At 36.8% G+C, this 27,352-nt stretch overlaps 1 protein-coding gene across 6 annotated transcripts in view; it reads right to left on the bottom strand.

Moving 5' to 3' along the window:
* LOC150093183 (phospholipid-transporting ATPase IF-like) overlaps positions 1-27,352 on the bottom strand; it is a 799,705-nt gene that overhangs the window by 390,513 nt on the left and 381,840 nt on the right. For all 6 annotated transcript variants that reach the window (XM_090413774.1, XM_090413776.1, XM_090413778.1 and 3 more), the window contains one exon: positions 24,479-24,601. In XM_090413774.1, coding sequence (XP_090269900.1) covers positions 24,479-24,601 — 123 coding nt within the window. The remainder of the gene's footprint in view (positions 1-24,478; positions 24,602-27,352) is intronic.

The following is a 27,352-nucleotide window of genomic DNA, read 5'->3' as shown; positions in this document are numbered from 1 at the left end:
CCCTTGTATTGATTCTTTAACATCCTGTGTCTACCTGGTGTTCTAATTTTTCTATCCCTGCATACTTTTTCATCACATACATCCTCAGCTGAATAAGTGAATAATTTACTAGGAGTTTGTTCATGAGACTAAGGCTTCACGCCAGTTTTTAACTGTTTCATTTTTTCTTCCAACTGTTTCATTCTTTGCTGTTTGTATAGTTGAGTCTATTCTTCTTCTTATTGTGCTATCTTCTATCGAAGGTCAGCGACCATCTTGGCGAACAAACTGCAGTCTTGTGCTAATCTGAGCAGTTGTGCACTGCTCTTTCCTGTCCACGTCTTGTTGTTGTCAAACCATGATATTCTTTTTCTTCCTCTAGTTCCTTTGCCATCAATTCTTCCTACCAAAATAGTTTGTAGAAGTTAGAATTTGCTGTTTCTCATGATGTGGCCAAGATATGATGTTTTTCGTTTCTTGATTATTTGTACAAGATGTTTAGCTTTGCCAATGGATTTTAAGACATCTTCATTGGATCCACATCTCAAAGGCTTCGATTTTCTTGATGGTTGTTGCCTTCAATGTCCATGTTTCAACTCCATAGAGTAGAATAGACCACACGTAACATTTCAGCATTCGCATCTGACTTCCATGTTTAGGTCTTTATTGCAGAATAGTGTTCTCATTTTCATGAAGGACAGCCGTGCAATTTCAATACTTGTCTTTATATCTATTTCTGAATCCCACCGTTCATTAAGCGAACAACCAAGATATTTATATCTTGACACCTGATCAATATTTTTCCCACTGAGTGTCAGTTTCATTGATGAGGCTGGATGTTTGCTGATGATCATGTATTTTGTCTTGTTGATGTTTATATTTATTCCCATTCTTTGGCTTTCTATGTATATTCTGTCAATGAGTTTTTGGAGATCCATAATGTTATCTGCAATTAGCACGGTGTCATCTGCATATCGTAGGTTGTTAACAATCTTTCCATTTATTGTGATTCCCTCTGGACATACTTCCAATGCTTTTTTAAAGATCACCTCTGCGTATATGTTGAACAGGAGTGGTGAGAGCACACATCCTTGTCTCACTCCTCTTTTGATGTTAATATCACTGGTGGTAATGTTGTCTAATTGAACGATAGCTGACTGATTCCAATACAGATTTGTTATTAGTCTTATGTCTTGTTCGTCTAGCCTTGTTTGTTGAAGGACTTCTATTAAGTTAGTGTGTCTGACTTTGTCGAATGCTTTTTCAAAATCTATGAAACACATAAAGACAGATTTCTGTTTTTCTATGCATTTTTGTATCAATATTTGGGTACAGAAAAGGGCCTCTCTAGTACCAAAACCATTCCGAAAGCCGAATTGTGCTTCACTTTTTCTATAAATGCGATTCTGAATTAGTTTCAAAAATATTTTTAATGTTTCGCTCATTACACTAATAAGTCGGAAATCACCACAGGAATTCGCTTTGGGTTTCTTTGGGATAGTGATAAATGTAGATTTGAGCCAATCTGATGGAAATTCATCACTTTCATATATTTCATTAAATAGTTTTTCAAGAAGTTTGATGTTATCTGGTTCTATTAATTTTAAAAATTCTGTTTGCACACCATCTGGTCCACTGGCTTTTCCTGTTTTACTTGTTTGTATAGCATTCTCTAATTCGCATTTCATGATTGCTGGTCCTTGAATGTTATCTTTTATATTTATAGGCTTCTGTCTAGTAGCATTGAAAAGTTCTGTTACATATTTTATCCAAATCTGTGCTTTATTCTCTTCTTCTAGAACTATTCTTCCATTTTCGTCTCTTAGAGACACTATTTGCTTTTTCCTCAGTTTTCCGGTAATTTCGTTGATTTTCTTATACAGATTGAAATTATCATGTTTCTTCTGAAGCAGTTCAATTTCAGCACATAAATTTTTCATCCAATTTTCCTTGGCTTCTTTTATTTTTTTCTTGATGATGTTATGTGTTTCTGTATACCTGGTGAGGTCTTTGTTTTTGTACATTCATCTTGTATCAATAAGAGAAAGAATCTCATCTGTCATCCATTCCTGTTGTTTTATATTATTCACATAACCTACCCTCTTCAATACGTCAATACTTCAATACGATGGCATTCTTTAAGCTATTCCAAAGAGATTCCACACTTTTATTTTCTTCTATGTTAATCTGTTGTAATCGCAGGTTAAGCTGTGTCTTGGCACTTTTATTTATGTTCGGGTCTTTCAGTTTTTCTACATCAATTTTCTTTTTCTTCTTTTGTGATTTTTTAGCTGATTTTAATCTAAGACGTACTTCTGCAACTATGGGATTGTGGTCTGATGAGATATCTGCTCCAGGATAAGTCTTTGCACTCTTTATACTACTATGGAATCTTTTATTTATCAGTATATAATCAATTTGATTTCGGACAATGTTATGTTGGTTATCTTGAGGCGATTTCCAAGTGTACAGTCTTCTGGGTGGAAGTTTAAACCAGGTATTTGATATTGTTAGATCTTCTTCCTGACAGAACTGGGCTAGGCGATCTCCTCTGTCATTTCTGGTGCCTAAGCCATGTTCGCCAACAATTTCTCCATCACCCTCTCTTCTTACATTTGATTGAAGTCACCCATCACTATGTTTATGTCATGTTTCTTTGTTAGGTTTTTAATCTCTTTTAGGTGTTCATAAAACTCTTCAACATCTTCTTCACTTTTGTCAGCTGTGGGTGCATAAGCTTGGATGATATTTATGTTAACGGGGTTTCCCTTAAGTTGTAACAGCATTATCCTTTCAGAAAATGGAATCCAATTTATTACTGATTTATTGATTTCTTCATCTACTATTACAGCTACACCATGTCGATGTTTGTTCTCATCATTCCCAGAGTAATACATTGTTGTATTATCTTGTTGACACTTTCCAGATCCTGGCTATCTTGTCTCGCAAATTCCCAAAATCCGGATGCCCAGCCTCTTCATTTCTCTTGTGGCATTTCTTAATTTGCCAGCTTCATACAGAGTTCTGACATTCCAAGTTGCAATTTTAAAAGTGGACACCATTTTGAGCCCGGAGATTCTTCGCGCCCCTGTCCCATTTACGGGACGCAGGGAACTTGGGGCCAATTGTAAGGGTTTGCTCGCTATGGTAGTTGTTCTGGAGATAAGGTACACAATTGAGTCTATAGTTGAGTCTATAGTTCACCTGTAAAAGTTGCTCAACTTTAATTCATTTTAAAACTTTCCTAACTTTTCAAAACTTTAAATCTTTTGTTTCATCTTTCTTAATGTTTAATTTTTCCTAACTTTTAATAATAATACTATAATCTGTAGGCAAGTTCAGATTTTTCTTCTGCTGACAATACATCACATAATTGAAAAGTGGTATCTTATCATCCTTTCCTTCATGCTTACATGGTGATCAGAATACATCAAGAAAATCATTAGAGCAAAACTTGAGTTTAATATAAAAACTCGATGTTTCGACTTTCACATTAAGGTCATCATCTGGAGAATACACATATATACAAAGAAACAAGCTGCACTACAATCTACATGGTATGCTAAAATTACTGACCAACCATTACTATTGGCCTACTTCTGGTGAAGAAAAAATAACCTTACTACATCAAAGTTAGAGTCTTATTATTATCTATTAGGTTACAAAATTAAATTAAGCTGGAGAGTAACATGTTCACAAAAAAAAAAAAAAAAAAAAAAAAACTTATATAAGTATACATATAAATTACAACAAACTGGTATGGACAGTGGCCAATATAAGTTTAAAATTTGCTTATAGTCCTAAAGTCAGGGTTTGCTGGAAAACTAAGTGGGCTGAATGTGTGTCATTTAGCCCACTTAGTTGATACAAGAAGAATGTACAAAAACAAAGACCTTGCCAGGTATACAGAAACACATATCAAGAAAAAAATAAAAGAAGCCAAGGAAAATTGGATGAAAAATTTATGTGCTGAAATTGAACTGTTTCAGAAGAAACATGATAATTTCAATCTGTATAAGAAAATCAATGAAATTTCCGGAAAACTGAGGAAAAAGCAAATAGTGTCTCTAAGAGACGAAAATGGAAGAATAGTTCTAGAAGAAGAGAATAAAGCACAGATTTGGATAAAATATGTAACAGAACTTTTCAATGATACTAGACAGAAGCCTATAAATATAAAAGATAACATTCAAGGACCAGCAATCATGAAATGCGAAATAGAGAATGCTATACGAACAAGTAAAACAGGAAAAGCCAGTGGACCAGATAGTGTGCAAACAGAATTTTTAAAATTAATAGAACCAGATAACATCAAACTTCTTGAAAAACTATTTAATGAAATATATGAAAGTGATGAATTTCCATCAGATTGGCTCAAATCTACATTTATCACTATCCCAAAGAAACCCAAAGTGAATTCCTGTGGTGACTTCCGACTTATTAGTCTAATGAGCGAAACATTAAAAATATTTTTGAAAGTAATTCAGAATCGCATTTATAGAAAAAGTGAAGAAACTCCAAGTGAAGCACAATTCGGCTTTCGGAATGGTTTTGGTACTAGAGAGGCCCTTTTCTGTACCCAAATATTGATACAAAAATGCATAGAAAAACAGAAATCTGTCTTTATGTGTTTCATAGATTTTGAAAAAGCATTCGACAAAGTCAGACACACTAACTTAATAGAAGTCCTTCAACAAACAAGGCTAGATGAACAAGACATAAGACTAATAACAAATCTGTATTGGAATCAGTCAGCTACCGTTCAATTAGACAACATTACCACCAGTGATATTAACATCAAAAGAGGAGTGAGACAAGGATGTGTGCTCTCACCACTCCTGTTCAGCATATACGCAGAGGTAATCTTTAAAAAAGCATTGGAAGAATGTCCAGAGGGAATCAAAATAAATGGAAAGATTGTTAACAACTTACGATATGCAGATGACACCGTGCTAATTGCAGATAACATTATGGATCTCCAAAAACTCATTGACAGAGTATACATAGAAAGCCAAAGAATGGGAATAAATATAAACATCAACAAGACAAAATACATGATCATCAGCAAACATCCAGCCTCATCAATGAAACTGACACTCAATGGGAAAAATATTGATCAAGTGTCAAGATATAAATATCTTGGTTGTTGGCTTAATGAAAGGTGGGATCCAGAAATAGATATATAGACAAGGATTGAAGTTGCACGGCAGTCCTTCATGAAAATGAGAACATCATTCTGCAATAAAGACCTAAACATGGAAGTCAGATGCCGAATGCTGAAATGTTACGTGTGGTCTATTCTACTCTATGGAGTTGAAACATGGACATTGAAGGCGACAACCATCAAGAAAATCGAAGCCTTTGAGATGTGGCTATACAGAAGAATGCTAAAGATATCATGGACAGAAAAAATTGCCAATGAAGAGGTCTTAAAATCCATTGGCAAAGCTAAGCATCTTGTACAAATAAAGTGCACAACTGCTCAGATTAGCACAAGACCGCAGTTTGTTCGCCAAGATGGTCGCTGACCTTCAATAGAAGATAGCACAATAAGAAGAAGATTACATAACACCTCCAAGGAGTCCAAAGACTCATCGAGTGAGGGCACCTACTCTACAACTCTCCATCACCAATCGCAACTACCTTCATCATCTACTGCTGACTACCACCACTAATATTTTCACAGACAATCACAAACATCCATGCTCACGGTAGGATTCAAACCTACAGCCTTTTGGCTGGAGAGCAGATATGCTAGCCACTCGGCCAACCAGGCCAGTCAAGCAGAATATACTGTCTATTCCCATCCTTTGCAGCTTTTACATCAACTTATCATGTGATAATCTATCAAAGGCTTTTGCAAAGTCTAAGAATATCACTGTATATGATTCTCCCTTATCTAACACACTCATTACCTTATCATAAAATGCAATTAAATTACCGAAAAAGGATCTATCCTTTACAAATCCATGCTGACCTTCATAAAGAATGCCATGTCTATCAACTCACTTCTGTATTCTATTACTCACCAATCTCTCCAACACCTTGACGACACTGCAGTTATACAGACTGGCCTATAATTGGAGACTTCTATCTTAGAACCATGCTTGTGGAGTGGTACTATTTTGCTCTCTTTCCACTCCTTAGGAACCCTAATCACTGCAAGACTTTCATTAAATAACCAGGTCAAGGACATAACCAACTGCGATGCACATTCCTTAAGCATACGTAGTGATTAGATGTTACATGGTGGGGTTAGATGCGAATAAACCTGAGGGATCTCCATTCCTACAGCCTTATTCACATCTAACCCAACCAACATCTAATACACCTCTGTTTCTTTCACTTCCAATTCTCCTAATACTTGCCTCTATTCTATATATATTGTACCGGATAACTTATACCAGTATGATATATATACTGATAAAGTGCTTGTTCAATAATTCCACTATATCCTTTGCAGCTGTCAGTCTGCAAAAATTTGCCTAAACAATAATGAATACCATAGGCATGAAGCCTCATCTTTGTCATCACATGTGCTCTCTTCAGCTGACACACAAGATGCTTCGCAAATAAGACATCAAGTTTTATGGGATAAATCGAAACTATTACACTGTTGCTAGGAAAATAGTGGAGAGAAAAATTTGGAAGTCTTTGGAAATGGCATTAGATGCTAAACATCTAAATATTAACCTAAGTATTAACTTGTTTGAGTACATCTCAGCCTTCATTAGCCAAACACATTCATTTGAATGCGTAAACACACACAACATTCTGAACAATTAGAAATATTTTAAAATAAAATCAGTCTCTTCAATAATCAGGTCGGGCTCTACCGATGGTGCAACATGTGCATTTGCACGGGGCGACGTCTTTTGGGATGGCAAAATTTGCCTAAACCATACGAAAAATAATTTATAAAAAGATTATTTATTCCTTCTCTGTTGCAACCAGACTTCAGGATGTTGTTAGTTAATTTTTACATAATAAAACTTCATTGTACTGTATATTTTTTAAAATTAATCATTTAAAATAATGTAGTATTATGTTGCATTTAATATCGCACTGTCAGTGTTAATATCAGCAACATGACAATAGCAGAACACCTTCTATCTTGAATTTATTTTCGATTCGATTGTTGGCCGCAAGTGACCTTGACCTGAGGGCAAATCTCATTTAACCAGTGAGACCAAACAGTCATAATGAGATAACTGGTTCAGAGTAAACCAATTAAAGAAATAGAATCAAAATACATAAATACAGTTGTGCAGTGATTGTTAATAATACTTTTTTTTTGTTACAGTTATTAGGATTTGGATTTTAAAATAATTTTAACATTCCAATATGTCTGATAAAAGAAAAAACTATCAGGTGCAGAATATCGCAAACGAAAATCGGAAAAAGAACACGATATTCAGAAACAAAGCAGGGCTTTGCATGAGAATCTAAAAACTGAAACAGCTAATGTAGTCCAAGAGAAAATAAGTGAAAGGGCCAAAACTAAAATTCTGAGCTCATGTCAAGTATTTCTAATTGTGATCTCAGTAATGTTGATATTAGTAGCAACATAGACAAAAATGAAACTTATTTAACATCTTCCTCTTCAAAAATTTTAAGTGATGAACTTGAAATGAACACTGATCCAGCAAGATGGAATCCCTCTTGCAGGATTCCATCTTGCTGGATCAGGAAATCATAATGAACAGTCTGCTGGCAAGACCAAAAAGTGCTTTCATTTTTCCATGCAGCTGTAATGTGCTTAGTTACCTAGTGTTAAATCATAACACTAGGAAACTAAGCAATGGAGAACATATTAATTGGTCATGGTTAGTGTATTCTAAAGAAAAAGTTTCTGTCTTTTGTTTCTGTTGTAAGTTGTTTTTCCAGTAATAAAATTTCACTCACTGCTGATGGATATAACGATTGGACGCATTTATATCTGTATCTTAATGAACATCTAAAAATCTAAAAACTACTTGGAGTCCCATAAGAAGTGGTCTGAGTTGTCATCTGGGCTTACATTAGAACAGAATATTGATTCAATGCAACAAAAATTATTAAATGCAGAGGCTTGGCACTGGAGGAGCATAATAGAATGCCTAATTGCTATTGTTAAATTTTCAGCTCAACAATGTCTACCCGTTTGGGGAACATCTGATAAATTGTATGTTCATAATAATGGCAATTTTTGAAGCTTGTCGAATTAATTGCCAGTTTCGATAATGCTATTTCTGAACATTTACTGAGAGTATCTCATGGATCGGCTAAACATTATCCTGGAAAAACATTAGAAATGAATTGATTTCTCTCTTCTCTGGAGCTGTAAAAAGGAAAATAATTTCTATGGTGCAGAATACTAAATATTACAGCATAGTTGCAGACTGTACTCCCAATGTAAATCATTGAAAAATTAACACTAATTGCAAAATTTGTTAATATGGATCCAGGTGATATCAATATCCGTGAGTACTTTGTTACTCATACGAGTTACGAGTACTTTGGCGGACTAAGAATAAATAACTTACGTTTCACTGACGATATTGATCTTCTGGCAGAAAGTGAAGAAGAATTACAAGAGATAACCAGCTGTGTTTTCGGAACATTAAAAAAATATGGATTATACATAAACCTACAAAAAACAAAAACAATGACAACCTCAAAATCAGACATTGAATTCTTAAAAATAGAAATTGGCAATAAGCAAATTGAGAATGTAAAGAAGTTCACTTATCTAGGGAGCACGTTGAGTCAAGATGGTCGTTCAAAAGCTGACATTAAATACCGAATTGCTAAGGCAACCGTGGCCCTACAGAAGTTAAAACCATTGTGGGGAGATAACAGAATAGCAATCACAACCAGACTAAGACTAATTGATACTTTGGTGAATTCTGTCCTTTTGTATGGTTGTGAGGCCTGGACTTTATTGAAGGAAGATGAGAGGAGACTCCTGTCTTTCGAAATGAAAACTTACAGAAGACTTCTGAGAATTCCCTATACCGCTCACGAAACCAATGAAAATGTCCGAAAACTGATTGACTCAATAGATGGGAGAAAAAGGGAAAATATTCTGACAGTCATCAGAAAAAGTTGATGAAATAGTTTGGACATGTGGAGAGGGCTAATGGCATTCCAAAGCAAACCCTAGAAGGAATCGTTCTGGGATCAAGGGTTAGGGGCCGACCTCAATTAAAATGGATTGATAACATCAAAAAATGGACAAATTCCTCCTTTTCTCAACTGACATCAAGAACAAGAGACCAAAACGACTGGAGGAGGCTAGCAAAGAGTATCTCCTACCAGCAATGAATGACCCAACGGTTCATTTAGGACTATGGGAGAAGAAGAAAAGTACTTTGTTGGTTTCATTCCTGTAGAAGCCACTACAGGCTCAGTTTGAACTGAATGTATTCTTAAAAAATTGTCAGATATGAATATTCCTATTGCAAACATGCATGGTCAGCATTAAAGGAACATGAAAGGAAAACATTCAGAAGTTCAACAAAGTCACTAGTAGTGTGCCTCAGGGGTCTCTTTTAGGGCCATTGCTGTTTAACTTGTATGATAATGATACTGGGAAAGATTTCGATGTGAATATTCAGACGTTTGCAGATGATGCAAAGTTGGGATGAACCATGAAGAGTAAAGAAGATGTTGTGGTCTTACAAGAAGACTTGAACAGATTGAGTGAATAAGCACAGGAATGGGGATGCCAATTCAATGTTGCAAAATTTAAGTTTTTAAAATTTCAGAAACAAAGATGGGATGTAGAATTTAAATTTGGTGGGGATATATTGTTGGAGGTGGAGGAAATAAAAAAATCTTTGATGGTGGATAAGGATCTAAAATTTAGAGGGCACATTGCCAAAATTGTGAGGACAACACAACGAATTCTGGGAATGATGAGGAGCACACTGACTTGAAGAAGTAAAGCGATTCTTGTTCCGTTGTATAAGTCTCTGATTAGGCCACACATGAACTACTGTGCAGATTTGGTCATTTGGCTTTCAAAAGGATGAAGAGATGTTGGTAAGGGTACAGAGGTTATTGACTAAGGTAGTTTCTGATCTGTCAAATGTCAAATATGAGGAAAAGTTGATAAGATGCAATTTACTAAGTCTAGTGGAAGAGGGGGTGATGTGATCAAGACTTACAAGTTAATAAGGATTTGTTATAGGATCAGTGTTAAAGAAGTTTTACAGAAAACAGTGGTAGATCAGAGGAGAACCAGAGGTCATGACTGGAGGCTGTATAAAGAGGTGGCAACATACCATCACACATAAAAAGCTCAGCCCACTTCAAAGCCAATATAGAAAACCTCTCACTCCAACATACTGACTTAATGGTCAGTTTTGATGTCTCCTCCCTATTCCTAAATGTCTCACTCAAGAAAACCTAGAGCTCATCCAAGCCAAATTTCCTCTCGATATCTCAACCCTATTTCAGTTCACAATGAACTCAGGCTATTTCGTTTGGCAAGGAAAATTCTACGAACAGATAGAGAGTTCACCACTCTCCCCACCCCTGGCCAACTTCTTTATGGAGACTTTTGAAGAGAAAGCCTAAACTCAGCCCCACAAAAATCCACTATTTGGCTTCGCTATGTTGATGATGAGTTTGCTATTTGGCCACATGGCTCAGAGACACTCCATTCTTTCTTAACACACTTAAACAACCAACACCCCAGAATCCAGTTCATCTTGGAAAAAGAAGAAAACAACAGTCTCCCTTTCCTAGACACTCTAATCACTTGCCATCCTGATGGCTCCTTGTTTTTTTCTATTTACAGAAAACCCACCCATACAGGGAGATACATTCATCAGCAATCTCACCCCCCCCCCTCACAACAATATGGAGTTATAAAAACACTATATAACAGGGCAAAATTAATCTGTTCAGATGACAATGCCCTAACCACTGAACTACACCACATCTTTAACACTTTCTTAGTCAATAACTAAGAAAGTGTTAAAATTTTTAAAAGAAAAATCCAAAAAATATTAAAACCAGTTACCCCCCCCCCCCCCCATAACAAAAACTACACTAAATCCATCACCATTCCCGGGGGACCTCTGGAAACTTATCCAAAATCTTAAAAAAATATGACCTGACTTCCTGTTACAAACCATATAAAAAATAGCATCCCTTATCCGCTCCACCAAAGACCAACCACCTCCCCTAGACCTACGTGGTATACATCAAGTCCCTTGCAGTTGTAAACTATCCTACTTTGGCCAAACAGGCAGGACAGCAAATGTCAGGATTTCAGAACACGAAAACTATATCCAGTTTCACCAGTACAGCCACTCTGGTCTGGCAGACCATGCTCTGGATACCCGCCACAGAATACGTTAGAAGAAAGCCACATTAATACACCGCAGCAAATTTAAATATGAAAGACTGTTCATGGAATCGGTCTCAGCTCTAAAAAACTTTCCAAACCTCAACAAATTGGGGTGCATGAGACTTCCCCAAACTTGGGAAGCCTGCATCATCGTGAGAACTTCAGCCCAACAGCCAAGATGCTAGAGGGCACCTTTAGGACTCTAGGAACATTAGTTTTATCTCTTCTGCCTCATTTGCTTTTTGTAGTGCCTGTGTGCACGTGTCATAGTTATGTTCTCATGAACATGACAATGTGACATTGCCGAAATATAGGAAGTATTCATTAAAGTTTCTTTTAATAATATTCCAATATACATTGCAAATTCCTTAAATAATTTACTGGTTTGAGATATTATATTGACGAATTTTATGATGCTTTGATAAAAATTGCTGATGACAAGTCAGTGGACAAAATGGTGAGACACAAACTCTTGCCCTTAAGCTCAGAAATTTTACATTTTTATGTTGTTTGGTTATATGGCACTATGTGTTAAATGAAATGAATGTTGTTAGTAAATAATTGCAAAGCATAAAAATGGAATTGTCTACTGCCACATCTACTTTAAGAAATGTTCTCCAAAGCCTTGAGAATATCAGAAATGATGAATCATTTCAAAATTTTCTTGTAGATGTTATAACATTAGCTGTTGAAATTGATCCTAATTTGAAACCGATGTTTGTAAGTACTAAAGTGTGTCGGCAGAAAAAAACAACATGATTATTATTATTATTATTACGGGTATCTCCATGGAGTCAGTAGACTCATCGCGGGAGACCCAAGCTAGCAAAACAATATCTGTCATATCTCTTCTTGAATTCATTTACAGATGAAGAGCTCACAACAAAGTCAGGCAATGAATTCCACTCATTCACCACCCTCCAGGCAAAAAACCTTGTTCTGACACCTTTGTTAACCACACTCTTCTTTAATTTCCAGAGATGACCTCTTGTTCTTCCATCACTATCACACAGCTGAAACATTTCCCCTGCATCAATCCTATAAAAACCTTTTAGTAATTTGAATGTTTCTATCATATCCCCTCTTCTTCGCCTATCAACCAATCTCTGCAATCCACAAGCTCTCAATCTATCAATGTAGGGAGCATTTTTTATATCACTCACCAACTTGGTCACTCTTCTCTGAACCCTCTCCACAGCCTCCTCATCTCCAAGGAATCCAGGTGACCAGACCTGAGCACAGTAATCCAAATGTGGAAGTATCAATGCTTTATAAAGGGGAATAATAACCTCTTTATCTCTGGATGTCAGTGTGTTCCTCAACAACCAAGTAATCCTATGTGCAATCTTGGACACCTTAGCAATGTGTCCTCTGAACTTCATCTCCTTATCTACCAATACCCCTAAGTCCCTAGCCTCATCAATCTCTTGGAGTACCTTTCCATCGATGTAGTACACAGCTGGTAATCTTTTAATCCCAAAATGCAAGACTTTACACTTTTCCACATTGAACTGACATCCATTTTCTTTTGCCCATTTTACCAGCTTATTTAAATCCTCCTGCAAACTTTCAACATCAGCTTGATTTTTTATTGCACTACACAACTTTGCATCATCAGCAAACAACTGAATATCTCCCTTTAAGCCGTTTCCTATATCATTTATATACAAATTAAACAACATTGGCCCAAGCACAGAGCCCTGAGGCACACCACTGGTCACCTGCCTCATTCTGGACTCGGCTCCTCCATACACCACCTTATGGTATCTCTCCCTGAGCCATTCTCCTATCCATATCACCAATTTAATATCCATTCCCATCTGCTCCAATTTGCGTAACAGTGTTCTATGGGGTATCCTGTCAAAAGCCTTAGCAAAATCCAGAAGTACCACTGTGTAGCCAGTTCCTTTGTCCAACTCTGATGTTATTCTATTATGGATAGTTAATAGATTGCTAAGGCAGGATCTACCTTTAACAAAACCATGTTGGCCTCTATAGAGTATCATATCCTGATCCACCCATTCTTGAATTTTGTCTTTAACCAACTTTTCCAATACTTTTACCACTACTCCTGAGATGGTGATTGGTCTGTAATTCAATACTGCAGTTTTAGAGCCACCCTTATGCAAAGGAACCACTTTGCCTAACTTCCACTCCCTAGGGACCATACCAGAGTTCAAACTTAAATTAAATATCCAGGTAAGAGGGGTTGACAATTCATTTGCACATTCACGCAACACCCGAGCTGATATTCCATCTAAGCCTACCGCAGTGTTTGCATTTAAGTTTCGCAATATATTTAATACCTCTGATTCTTTAGCTTCAATTCTCACATTAGGTATTGCTATAGGTATAGAGATATCCTCACTTGGGTGATAGACTTTTGAGAAGTGATCACTCAGTAACTCGACTATTACATCTGATTTTGTCACCTCAATACCATCAGCACCCACTAAGGTTATCCTTCCGAAGTCATTCTTCCTCTTACTTGCCACATAGCGGAAGAACTCTTTGGGATTACCCTTGATCTCTTTGGCTAAGGTCTTCTCATAATCTGATTTAGCTTTTCTTACTATGCTGGTAACCTTCCTAGCTTGAGCCTTGTACTGCTCATGGGTGTCCTGATCGCCCTTCTCCTTGTAAATTCTCCATAACATTTTCTTTTTTTGTAGTTCAAGCTTGATACTACTGCTCATCCATCTAATGCCTGCCTTGTTTGACCTCCTGACCATGGGGACACAATCTGATATTGCTTTCCTCAGATACCCGCTGATTTTATCCCAAGCACTGCTAACATCTTTCCCTTGCAATATGTTCTGCCATGGGATGGCTGCAAGCTCACTCCGAAGCTTGTTATAATTGCCTAACCTGTAGTTTCGTACATACCCCTTCTTAATAGAAAAATCCACAGATTTTGCAACCTCCCAAGTCAATACCACATGATCGCTTTCACCAACTGGAGGTAACGAGGTCACCTTACTTAAGCATATAACCTCTGAACCAATAACCAGGTCCAACACTCTCACACCACGTGTCCCTTCAGTTACGTGCTGTTTCAAGTAATTATCTCGTAGCAGATGTATGAACTCCATTTCCTTTTTGCTACGTGATATTTCCTCCTTCCAATTGATATCACCATAATTAAAATCCCCCATAATAATCACTAAGCCTTCACTCATTGCACTAAGTTGCTGATGCATGAATTCAATATCTCCCCCTGTACTCCCTGGCCTATAGCAGCATCCAACTGTATATTTGGTTGCGTTGGTCACTATTTCGCACCAGACTGCCTCAAATGAACTCTCATTCACATGTCTATCATCATGATATACTACTTTCTTTGGCTGCAACACATCAGCTATCATCAACAGTACTCCTCCTCCTGTTCTATCTTCTCTATCCTCCCTGAAAATACTGTACCCATCACATTCAATTCCAGTGACCACATCTTCTGCTGACAGCCAAGCTTCACTAATGCCTACAACTTTTGGCGAGATTTCACTGACTAATGCCAAAAATTCTTCTCTCTTATTTCTAATGCTTCTAGCATTGGTATACAAAAATTGCAGATTCCCTCTAGATCTTGTACCGGCTTTAGAACTGATATATAAGTCACTAACTACCGTAGTCCTATGCCGATTTTTTTCCCCTCTCTTCTGCAATTTATTCTGCCTATAAGGATCAATAAATACACAATCAGTGCTAAAGTTTCTCTCTCTTACACTCAACCTTTTCAATATTAGTTTCCCTGCCCAATAACTTCAACCTGTTCAGAAAACAATAACTTCTTCAATCTCTTATGTCCTTCCATGTTAAGATGCAGTCCATCTCTAGCATACAACTGCCTTTTTCCTTCAAACACACTCCAAACATCAACAAACTCCAGACCTCTTTTTCTGCACATTCTTGCAATCATATCATTCATTATCATTGCTCGTCTACTTAACTCGTAATTGTCAAAACGAGGCAGCACACACACTATTCTCCCATTGACACTTTTCCTCTTCACAATATCTAATAATGTTCTTAAATCTTTTCCTACCCGATTTATACTACCTCTCAGGTCATTCGTACCCACCATAACTATCATCTTGTCTGTTTCATGCCCTCTCTTTATTGCTAAAGCCACTCTTTCTATTGTACCATCAGCCAAGCACTCCTCATGCATACCACTCTCCATACCCTTAATCATAGAATCACCATATATTTTACCACTATTAACTTCATTCAAGTTCACACTCATGGACTCATTCTCTACACTATTCAGCATGACTCTCCCAGCTTCATTACTCAACTCTCTATTACTTACCCCCCCACTCTCACTACATCTCATTTCTTCTTGGCTACTTGTGGTTTTATTATGTTGACTCCCAATCACTCCCATACTATTTATTACTGAATCATTCACCAAAGACTCACCCATATGTAATCCTGTTCTAGTTACTTCAGCTAAAGTAATCTCTATAGTCCTAATTTCTCTGTTTAACACATTAAACTCAGCTTTAACTTCCAGTATCTCCTTACCGATCACTTCCACTTCCTCATGAAGAAGATGAAGGTCATTTTTCATTTTCATAAACTCCCGCCGAAGTTCTTCCGCTACGCTCCCGATGTCAGCTTCCATTCCTAAACGCTCCAGCCTATCCCGACACTTCTCACATACGTCGACATTTTCTTTCTTTTCATTTTGCCAGACCGACCACAGATCCTTCACATTTTTCGGTGCATACATGTAGCAGTTTCCGCAACGCATCCATTGCGAAAAATCTAACGCTGAGCCAGCCTTTCGTGTAGTAGTAGAAGTCCTGCGCGCCGCTGACGTACGTTTCTTGTTGGACGCCATCTTTACACGTTGATATAGTGATACAAACGGCAGTGAAAACACAATATATACACCACAGTTCTAAACAATAATACCACTGAAGGACACTTGTTTCTAACCGATGCACAATTTTAGCACAATTTGTGACAAAAAGCCACACTATATTTAACTTTAAAAACACGTTTTCTAGACTAGCTAAACTCGACCGCCACATTTACCAAGGACACTCAAAACAATCGCAAACATCCGTTCAAAAAGCATTGCCATCCATTACCCTCCAAGGGTATTGAATCGCTTCTCACCAGAACCGTTAACGAATTATGAAGCAAAAGATGAGCCTATTTCTGATCCCCAAACTAAATTTAGAATTGAGTTTTTCTTTCTTATTATTGATGTAGCAACAAGTTCTATCCATGAAAGATTTGGGCAATTGGAATACCACAGTTCACATTTTTCATTTTTATATATTATTATTATTATTCCTGATACCTCCAAGGAGTCCGAAGACTCATCGCGGGAGGACACTTACAGCTGTCTCAACCACTACTCCGAACCTCTACTATGAATCATCTCCATCAACGCCATCTACCGCCCACCTCCACCTCCACAACTAGTATTTTTTCGTCTGTAAATTGCATGTGTTCTGAAGGGCTGATTTGTCTGTATGAGGGATGAAAAACCTAAGTTTCCAGGAGAAAAACCCTGCTACCTCCGTATGAGATCGGCTAACTCACCTTCGGTTGAAATCGTCCAAATAAAGATTCCTCCCGTCACGACGCGAATCAAACTTAGGCCTATTCCAATCGAAGGGCACAATGTACCCGCAATATAATATCTCTAAATTGAAATCTGCGGTGAAAAATGAGATTTTAAAGAAATGTAAAAATCTAGAAAGTATTCTATCGCATCAAGAAAATAGAGACATTGATGCCATTAAGCTATTTGATGAATTGAGAGTAGTTTCACACTTAGTATCAGAAAATACATCACCAATTGAAATGCTACATTATATAGTTGAAAATAACTTTGCTTCTAATGTTGCAGTAGCCTTAAGAATATTACTGTCATTACCAGTAACAGCTGCAAGCGGCAAGTATAGGCATTCAAGACTAAAGTTTATTAAAACTTATTTACATTCTACAATGGCCGAAACTCGATTGGAAGGTCTTTTGCCATGATTTCAGTTGAACATGAAATTGGTCAGAAATTAGACTACACTGGCCTTATTTGTGACTTTGCAAATATGAAAGAAAGAAAAGTTTCGTTTTAAACAGTAGGTTTACATTTTAATAGGGAAAATGTAAATTAACTTATGTTAAGACATAACACTTGTCCTAAAATCTAAAAAAATATATATTTACCACAGTTACACGTTTGTGATTTAGCAGTTCTTCATTCTACATGATGTGATGAGCATTACTTACATGCAAGTTAATGTAATACATTATAAAAGCAATATTTTTCCAGTTGTATTGATAGTGTTTGTGATATTTATGAATTTTGGAGCAATAAAATTATTGATTTTTCAAATAAGCTAATTTTTCATAATTGTCACTTTGTTATAATTTAATTAAAATTTACAGCAGGTGCAATTATTCTGCATTTGACGAGTATACTCATCTTTGCTTGATTTTAATTATCCATGCAGATGCACATTCTTAGAACCATTAAATTCCACCATTAAAAGATTAAATGTATCTCTCTTTCTGTAAAAAATATTTTATGATTTCATCATTTTTCATTAACTTATAAATTTTCATTAGCTAATGCTACTATTTAGAATTTATGATCAGACATGTTGAAGCTTAGTTTAACAACATGGCTTTCAAGACATAATTAAAAGAGTTTTTTAGGGGGAAGGGGCAGAAAAATATGCTATTGCCCAGTGCAATAGCATATTTTTAGGGCCTGCCCTGTCTATAATATAACTGCATTTACTGTTTTGTCTACTAGTTTATATGTTTACACCTGAAGAAATCCTGTGTAATTAGGATGAAATGTGTTGTCAATTAAAATAAATGTTTTATTCATCTTATTTCAGTGTTCTGCCTTATAAACTTTAGTCACATACTCATGATCTGGCAAAGTCTACATACTTTTATATATATATATATATCCAGTATTGTGCTCAATCCAGTCCATCTTAATACTAACCTTAGCTATGACCTATCTGATTGTCACTCTTCAGCTATCTAAGTTTGGTGTGCACGTGATCATGCTTGTGTGAACGTGGCCAACAATACTATGGCATCCAAAACAGCTTCAAATGTCAGCAGTGTGTTCCTCAAGTTAATTTATAGCTGTCTCTTGTAATGTATATTTTTTGTATTTTTGTTTTCATGTTATGAACTCTTTTCAAGATTTAGGTGAGAGAAGAACTTCATTGCCCAGTTTGAGACCACCACCCTGCTTACTGCAGGTCTGAAGTGGCTTCAAAAACTGCCTTGTTTGATCTCTAGAGCAGGATTTCTGGACTATGTGAAAAATAAATTTAAAAAATATGAAAAAAATATTATTATAATATATGATATATTATATAATATATTATTATAATATATGAAAAAAATATAAAATTAATAAAAATGGGAGATGGAAAATGTAAATTTTCCATCTCCCATTTTCCATTTCCAACTTATGCATGGGAGATGAAAAATTTACATTTTCCATCTCCCATGCATAAGTTCATCCATGGTATGATTGAACTACATATAGGTTTACAAACCTTTCGTTGATGGGAATCACATAAAAAAAATTAAAAAATAAGGAGCAGGAAGATTCATAGGAGGGGAGGGAAATGAAATTTATAAAGCTGCTAAGAGATAATTACCTGACAGCATGCAATGGAGGGGACTTGAGGTTTAAGAGTGCTAGATAAGGTGATACCATCAGAGAACTTGGCAGTACCCAAGGCAGCCACACAACACTGCCTCTGAGTGGGGAGAGCGACTGTGTGTTATTGACCTGAGAAATTACGAGACATGCATAATTTTCTATGAAGACATATTATGTCAAGTTACAAAGCAAATGATTATGATAAAGTGAGATGCCAGCTTAGAGTAGTGCCATGGCATTAGAATTTAGAGGGAAAAGATATCAGCAGTGAATGCAAGATAGTCAAGAGGTATTTGAAGAGAGCACTATCAGACTGTATACCCAGAGAAGGAGGTTAAATCAGGCAGGCATTATGCAGATAAACAGCATCATTAAATAGAAGCCATAGAAAAAGAAAAACTTGTGGAGGGGCTATAAAGAGAAAGGTGACCAGCAAGCCCATGAGCACAGGTAAGAATGGTATCTTGTATGGTAGTGTAATATTTATCTTAGCTGTGCCATTGTAAATGTTACTTTATCTTTATGTGTCTCTACTTATTTATTGTTATTATTCTCTATTCTTATTATTACTTTTATCAGTATATTTCTACTGCCCTTTCAACTCTTTATTCTTTAATATTTAACTTCCTATTCTTTATTAAAATTACTCTACTTTTGGTAGTTTTCCTATACCAGGAGAACTCTGGAAATTTATTTAGTTTAATCGACTGCGTCACCGGTGCTCTCCTTGTGGTATAAGATATAATAATACATCCAGTAGAGTTCACTGTGAAATTATCCTAAAGCCCTTCTTAACATTAAACAGTCATGGCTAACTTTAAATTCCTTCGCTAACAGGTTCGTGTTTATTTCAAAACAGTGCACTGCTTAAAGATCAGGTGGCGCACTTTGTAAACAAAACAAACATATTTATTTACACTAAACTTTAATTATACAACATCCTACAATAGGGAAAGATTCTCTCCTGCTTCACTTTAAGCTTAAAACTCAGAGCAACAATCTAACATTTAGAAAATGCACGGAGTCATGCAACATATTATATTTTATCAACATTAAAAAAAAAACTATCAGCCCATTACAATTCAAGGAATATCATGCTCTGTTACTTGTAACTAGTAATTCTGCCTATATCTGTAAACAATCTATTCTTAGACTAGTTATAACAACTCTTAAAGAAACTTATCAGCCCTTCTCAGATGGTTTCGCATATCATAAGCAAAAACAATGAAATTAACTTGCATGTCTTCTTTAACTCTATTATGCACTCATTCCTAGTTCCTTCTTAGGTTCCTTGGGCTTCTCTTCCGTTTCAGGTTTTTACTTAGCGATTCCGTTATCACCGTCGTCTCACTCAGAATGACTCGTGGGACCTGGAGTACAATTTTCTCGATGCCTATGAATCGGCTGAAGGGTATCCGATGATCGAGGCACTCAGCAGATTGTCCTATTGGGAATGCATGCTGGTCCTACTCCTCTTCTCCCTCAGTAGGTTCACGACTCCAGTGGCTGTCCTTCATGACTTCAACCAGACTGACGAACATGGCAGATCGACTCCTTCTGAAGTTCTCTCTTCTCTTCCTCCCTTCCTTCCTTTTTCTCTGGTGTCGACCTCTTTCTTCATTCTTCAATGACTTTTATACAATTTTCTTGGGTCTCTGGACGAAGGGTCGAGATCCCCAAACATTCCTGCGCAAACTGCTTTGACCTTCACGTAAAAGCTCACTTTTAGTTCTGACCCAATATGCACACTTAATCCTATTTTCAAAAAGGCAGAACTATTACTGAAGTATACCACCCTTTTACCACTGACCTTGAAGGTGGTATCAGGCTGACTTTGAGCACAATAAAATTTACTTACACTATATACAAATTCCGACATCAATACAATGCCGATTTCTAAGGCCTTGAACCTTACATTTTCTGTTTTGTACAATCTTGCATGTTAATTCCTTGAGTTAAATACATGGGTTTTTAAATTATTTACAATGTTAAAACAAAGTTAGTTTAGCATGTTTACGAGATGTGACCTCTGTAAAAGTTGATGCAGGAAAAAAGGAAAATTTCTACTGCATCGAATTTTACAGTAGTTCAAAGCTAATTATGAGAGGGAAGGCAGATGATGAGGAAAAGGAAATCCAAAAGCAGTCTTTCACTATGTGGCAAGTAAAAGGAAGAATAAGTTAAATGAGTGCTGATGATATGGAGGTAACAGAAGCAAACAAAAGAGTTGATTTAATGAGCGATTATTTTGCAAGTGTGTGAGAATAGAGGTAGATGAATTGGAGATATAATACTGCAGCCTGATATCCTCTACAACTATAGATCACCTCAACTTTCCACTATATACAGCATAATACCTTTCTAAGAAGAGCAGAATATGTGCATTTGTTAGGTCTGATATGAGAAGAATGTATATGTTTATCAGGTCTGATATCCCATGACAAAGATTATCAGACTTGGAATCTCTGTTATGTAATCTGTTTTGTCTCACTTTTGTGCTGCTGTTATTTGCTGCCTTTACCATTCCTAAATAGAGAGATAATCTTCCTTGGAGATTTCAACATCTATCTTTAGAGGATCCCATTCTCTAATTTCACAGAATCAAACTGGCAGAGAAGAGAAGTGTTTGCTGTCAAAAATAATCTAATACAAATCATTCATATACCCAGCATAATACCAGATAATCCTCAACATTCTACCAACACCCTGGAACTTTACTTAACCATTCTCTCCTTCAATAAATTTAATTCAATAAAATTGTGTTATTTGCAAGGAGTCATCCTGGTGTTGCACCACCTTACCCCAGTCCTGAAGATACTTTCAGGAGGAAATTTTGTTTGCTCACACTTGGATAAAGGATTAAACTAAATTTATTACATTCTAACCAAGTGAAAAATAAACTTTCAACATCTCTCCTTCAAATACACCACTGATGTCAACTCTTCTCTTGGCAACTCAGACAATAATCTTGTTCATGTTTCTTTTTCTACAGATTGTTCTTCTCCCAGCCAATCTTAGCTTCGTACACCCCATGGCACTACAATGGTACCAAACAGAATGATCACTGGGATTTTATGAACCTCTTTCCATGGCCTCCATGGTCTGACTATTGCTTCTGCTCTCCTAATCAAAGCACTTGCTCCAATCTAATAAAAGAAATTATTCTTGCTGGACTCTACACAAAACCTCTCACCCTTATTGAAGCCCTGGCTAAGTGCTAACACATTCCAAAATTCAGCATACAATCAATGGTTCAAGTTAAAAATTCCAGCTTCTTACTCGGCTTACACAACAATCCATAAAATCTAAAAAAAAAACCCAGCAAATTGAAAGCAAGCTAGAGCTAAATGCTCAAATGAGAGTTGAGCCTTGTGTTCCTTGCTATACTGTTGGGCACAACTTCTGCCCTTCCAAATTTCAATGTTTATCTTATCTTGATGGTTCAATATCCCCCCCCCAACACACACACACACACACACCATTATCAAAGTCCTGGTTATCCAGCACAAGTATCAAAGCAGTCTAAGACAAAAATTCAGCATACACTGAGTGGCTTGAGTTAAAAACTCCAACTTCTCTTTCAGTTTACACAACAATCTATAAAAAAACAGCATATCAAAAGCAAGATAGACCCAAATGCTCTAACCTGGCATCTTGTTGGACACAACTTCTCTTCCAAATTTTAAGGTTTATCTTATCCTGATAGTAACATCCTCTAAAGATAAGACAGACCTCTCGACATAAGTCTTCTACTCAACTCTTGTTTAGATGAATAAAACAAACTACCTACCAATATTCCATGGACTACCTACAGTATGTCTCCTCTGATGTTTCACCAGAAGAACATCAGAAAAATACTCAATATCTTTGATATTAATATATACCTAGCTGTTCAATTATGTTAAAAGCTTGTACTTCAGAATTAACATCCATTCTGAATCATGTTTATAAGTTGTCATACTCATCTGGGATCTATCCAACAACATGAGTACAATCTTTTATCCAGCTTGTTCCTGAAAAACAAAAGGGAAATAAAAGTCAGCCATCAAATTATTGTCCTACTGTTCTTACTTCAGTACTCTAAAAATCAATGGAAAGTGATTAATGGCCAACTACTTGCAGACCTAATTAATAAATGATCACCAATATTATTTATGCCACTATTACCCCATAGCAGATCTCCTAGTTAACCTGCCTTTGAACACAAGCCATGGAGAAGTTGGAAAAACTGATATTGTCACTCCTGATATTTCCCAGGCATCAGATCCAGTAAGGCATTGTGGCTTTTTTTTTTTTTTTTTTTTTAACCAAACTAACATCTTATATTCTCCCTCTTATCCTTTGTGAGTAAACTGCCAGATTCCTCACTGGTTGATGCATATCCTGATGGATAATTTCTTTCCCTCAAATTTTCCATCAATGCTGGAGTACCTCAGGGTTCTGAGATTTCATCTCCACTCTTTCTTCTGTAATTCAAAGATTGTCTCTCACCAACTGCCAGTCCTTTTCATAGCTTTGCCCCTTCTCCATTTACAAATTTATAATACCTAATATCATGTAGAGGAAAATGCTTTAACTACTGACCTCCTTACCATTCCAAGTGGGATGAATATATGACTTTAACTACCAAATGATCCAATCTTATTTCCCAGAAGAAGGCCATGCTTCTTTCTTTCTTTCTTTTTTTTTTAAATAATATTCTGTTATCAACCAAGATTAGGTCTCTTTTCTTGGGGTGATTTTCACATCTGGCCTATCCTGACATGCACTGTCTATAGCCTCTTCGGTCTGGCATTCTTTTTGTTCTAATTATGTCTTTTTTCTGCTCAACTGTAATGCTTTACAAATCCCAAAACAAACCACCTGACTTTAGAATACTATTCTCACATTTGGGGATGGCACACCAAAACATGTTCTCGCTCAGAATGCTTCATTATGTCCAGAACATAGCTATTTGCTTAACAGATCATGCCTTCACTCAGACAACTCCTTCAAATCACTTTCACACTGAGGCTCTTAGTTCTTTTCTGCATTATGTCTCTTCTAAGTATTTCTATGGGCACTGCTCCACCTCACCATATTCTTCTGCTTTCTCAGATAACTTTCTTCTCTCTCTCTCTAACTACTTTTTCACACACATGTGGAAGTGTCAGGGTATAGTGATGGTGGTGAGCACCTTGAGACCTGTTGGATGTAAGGCTGATGTTAAAACAACATTATTTGGTTCATGCTCTTTCAATATCAATGGTTAAGACTGCAATTATTTTTAAAACATGCATATATACACACTCAACTCCATGTTAAAAAGTATTCAAACCTTAGTAAGTAATGGTTCTTAGTAATTGAGTGACTGAGGCTTACAGTAATAGTTCAGTTGGTATTTGTTATTTCAAATACAAAAAGTTTCTAACTATGATGTCTGTATGATAAATAAAAAGGGAAAATTTATCTCTCACTTTTAGAAAGAAACAAATGAAATACTGTGTTTTTACTTAGCAACAAACCTTGATACCGGCATCTTTTAGAGCAGTTAAAGTTTGGAAAACTCCATCCTGCAAACAGTCTTCTACTGCTGTTGCTCCAAGGAGAGTAAGCTCATTTTCTATTGCATCATATAGCTGGGATATCTGTTAAAATAAATAAAGAAAGAAATGTAAATAAATTAAATAATATATATATATATATATATATATTAGAAAGTATTTTTACCTTAGGTATAATTATGTTAAAGATACCAAGCAATTTTAAACCTGGTTTTACTCCATTTTTCCCAAGTAAGCAAACAGACAAAAATGTCAAGTTTGCGCCTGCAAGTGATGCAAGACTAGCTGATCCTACAGGTAGTGCAAGACCCAGGTAACTCGTGGTAGAAGTGGAACAAGCTCCGATCACTAATCTTAATATTTACCCTTAATGCTAAAACACATCTCCAAGAAGGGAATACAAAACATCATACATCCCCTTCTTGGAGATGTGTTTTGGCATTAAGGGTAAATATTAAGATTAGTGATCGGAGCTTGTTCCACTTCTACCACGAGTTGCCTTGGTCTTGCACTACCTGTAGGATCAGCTAGTCTTGCATCACTTGCAGGCGCAAACTTGACATTTTTGTCTGTTTGCTTACTTGGGAAAAATGGAGTAAAACCAGGTTTAAAATTGCTTGGTATCTTTAACATAATTATACCCAAGGTAAAAATACTTTCTACATCTATATCTCCTCCTGAGATTTTTATTTAATAAGGTTAAAACACCTTATAGCAACTTGTTTTGGTAAAATACTTATACAAGCTCTGTATATTACTAAATCTTGGTATTTCTAGCCTAGCTCCCACTGATGAGACCTGTTTTCAGCGGCCCCGAGAGAAAGCTCCATGTTCCAGTCTTCTTTTGGATTCCAGTTGCCAGTTATCAGATCCCGAGAGAGAGCTCCTATTCCAGTATTGTTTGGTAAGAACCCTTCTAGTTTTTCTTTTGTTGGCTTTTAGTTTTTGCGGCCTCGTTCCAATTGGTGCAGGTCCGTTTTAGGTCATTTCCTTTCGGGGACTGAAATTTGCTATTCCGTTGGTAAGGTGTTTGCTTTTAAAGAATGTCGAAATTCTTGCCAAGAGTTCGTACCCTCGGGATCGAAATTGACCCAAACATCGACAAAGCGACGTTTGTGAGAGCTCTTCTCAAAGTCGCCAAAGCAGAAAGCATTTACGGGCTTACCCCTTACGGGGGGGGGAGAGAGATTCCAAATAGTAACGAACAACATAGAGACAAGGGAAATGCTCCTTAAAAGCATAGAATGTGAAGGAAGAAAAGACTTACCTTTCCTAGTCGGGAGTATTTTAAAATCCGTAAAATTTGACAGGTTTCCACTCGAATATCTAGAGAAAGGGGAGAAAAGCATTAAAACCATTTTTTCAAAGTGGGGGATCGCCCGAAACGTAACAATCGGACAAGACACGGATATCCCAGAGTGGAAATCAGGGGAAGTGAGCATTTCAATTGAAATGAAAACAGAAATCCCCAACTTGATTTTTTTAGGCTCAGCAAAAGTAATAGTCAATTATCCAGGAATAAGAAAACAATGTTTTCGGTGCACCGCTTTGGGCCACCTTAGCGCTCACTGCCCGAAAAACAACAAATGCCGCAACTGCTTATCGACAGAACACATATTAGATAAATGCGAGTCACCGTGCTGTAAATGTGGGAACACATCCCATAGAATAGACGTTTGTCCTAACAGGACACTTGCAGAAAGAGCAGGAGGAGCCATAACACCTGCGGCAGTAGCTATTCCAGTAATCAGTCCTAAACTCACATCACAGGACTCGCGAACTACCGGCCAAACAGTAAACGAACCACAAACAGCGGAATCAGAAGACTTTCCAGCCCTCCAACCACAAGCTATCGCAACGACCACATTAGGAAATCAGGCAATAATTGGGAGGAATGCAGAAGGGAATATTAGGAAGAAAAAGAAATGGAACACTAAGAAATCTTACACCATTGAATCGGAAGGCAACAATGACAGCACAGAAGCAGAGGAAATGGAAATCAATACCATTTCAACAAAACGACTCATCACACCAGAAGAAGGAGAAATGAAACGAAATAAACAAGACATTGAAAGCCAAATAAAAGCCTCACGTTCGGAAGAAGACAAGGAAGGAAATGAGATAATAACGCGAAACAACAAAGAAAATGAGGAAGAAACCTCATCAGAAGAGGACACAGAGCAAGGAAACGATCCAAAACCAGAAGATACAAATACCGGTTCTTCTCACCCCATTACAAAACCGGTAGAAGGAGAAAATCCCACATACGAAAATTCGAATATAACAAGACGAATCCTACTCGATCTTAGGGACAAACCCGAGATAAGCCACAAAGTCCACACAGCTATACAGGAAAAAGGAGATGCTTGTTTGCAATGTAAAGGCAAAGTAGATAGTCTTAGTATATGGATGAAGTGGGATAACTTCAATTACCACCGAACGAAATGGAATGAAAGCTTGAAGAGAATATGGAAACTAAATGATGAAGAGTCAGTACACGTACTCACAGTGATGGAAAACGTGGTAAAAGACTTTGAGATAGCGATTAAAAATTGGAGGGCAAATATGACCTAAAAAAAAAAAAAAAAGCCTCTTCTAAGTTTTTTCTTTTGGTTTTGTTTCTGTGTATCCACACTTAGTCCACATAGGAGGGGGCAGACCTGAGAACCCAAGCTGCGAAGGCCTACAGCGAGGCGGTGCAGCTCTTTGTGGGCTGCATCACTCGGGCCGGGCTCTTCCCCCAACTCTCGGTTCTCTGGTTGATAAAGTCCACCTCAATACGGATCCCGCTATCGCAGTTTTTGTTATTTATTTTTTTATTTTATTATTATTATT

This window comes from Typopeltis vanoorti, chromosome 24 (genome assembly GCF_054136105.1).
Source record: "Typopeltis vanoorti isolate ZY-2024b chromosome 24, IOZ_Tvanoo_1.0, whole genome shotgun sequence".
NCBI classification, from domain to species: domain Eukaryota; kingdom Metazoa; phylum Arthropoda; class Arachnida; order Uropygi; family Thelyphonidae; genus Typopeltis; species Typopeltis vanoorti.
This window is presented reverse-complemented; position numbering and strand designations above follow the sequence as displayed.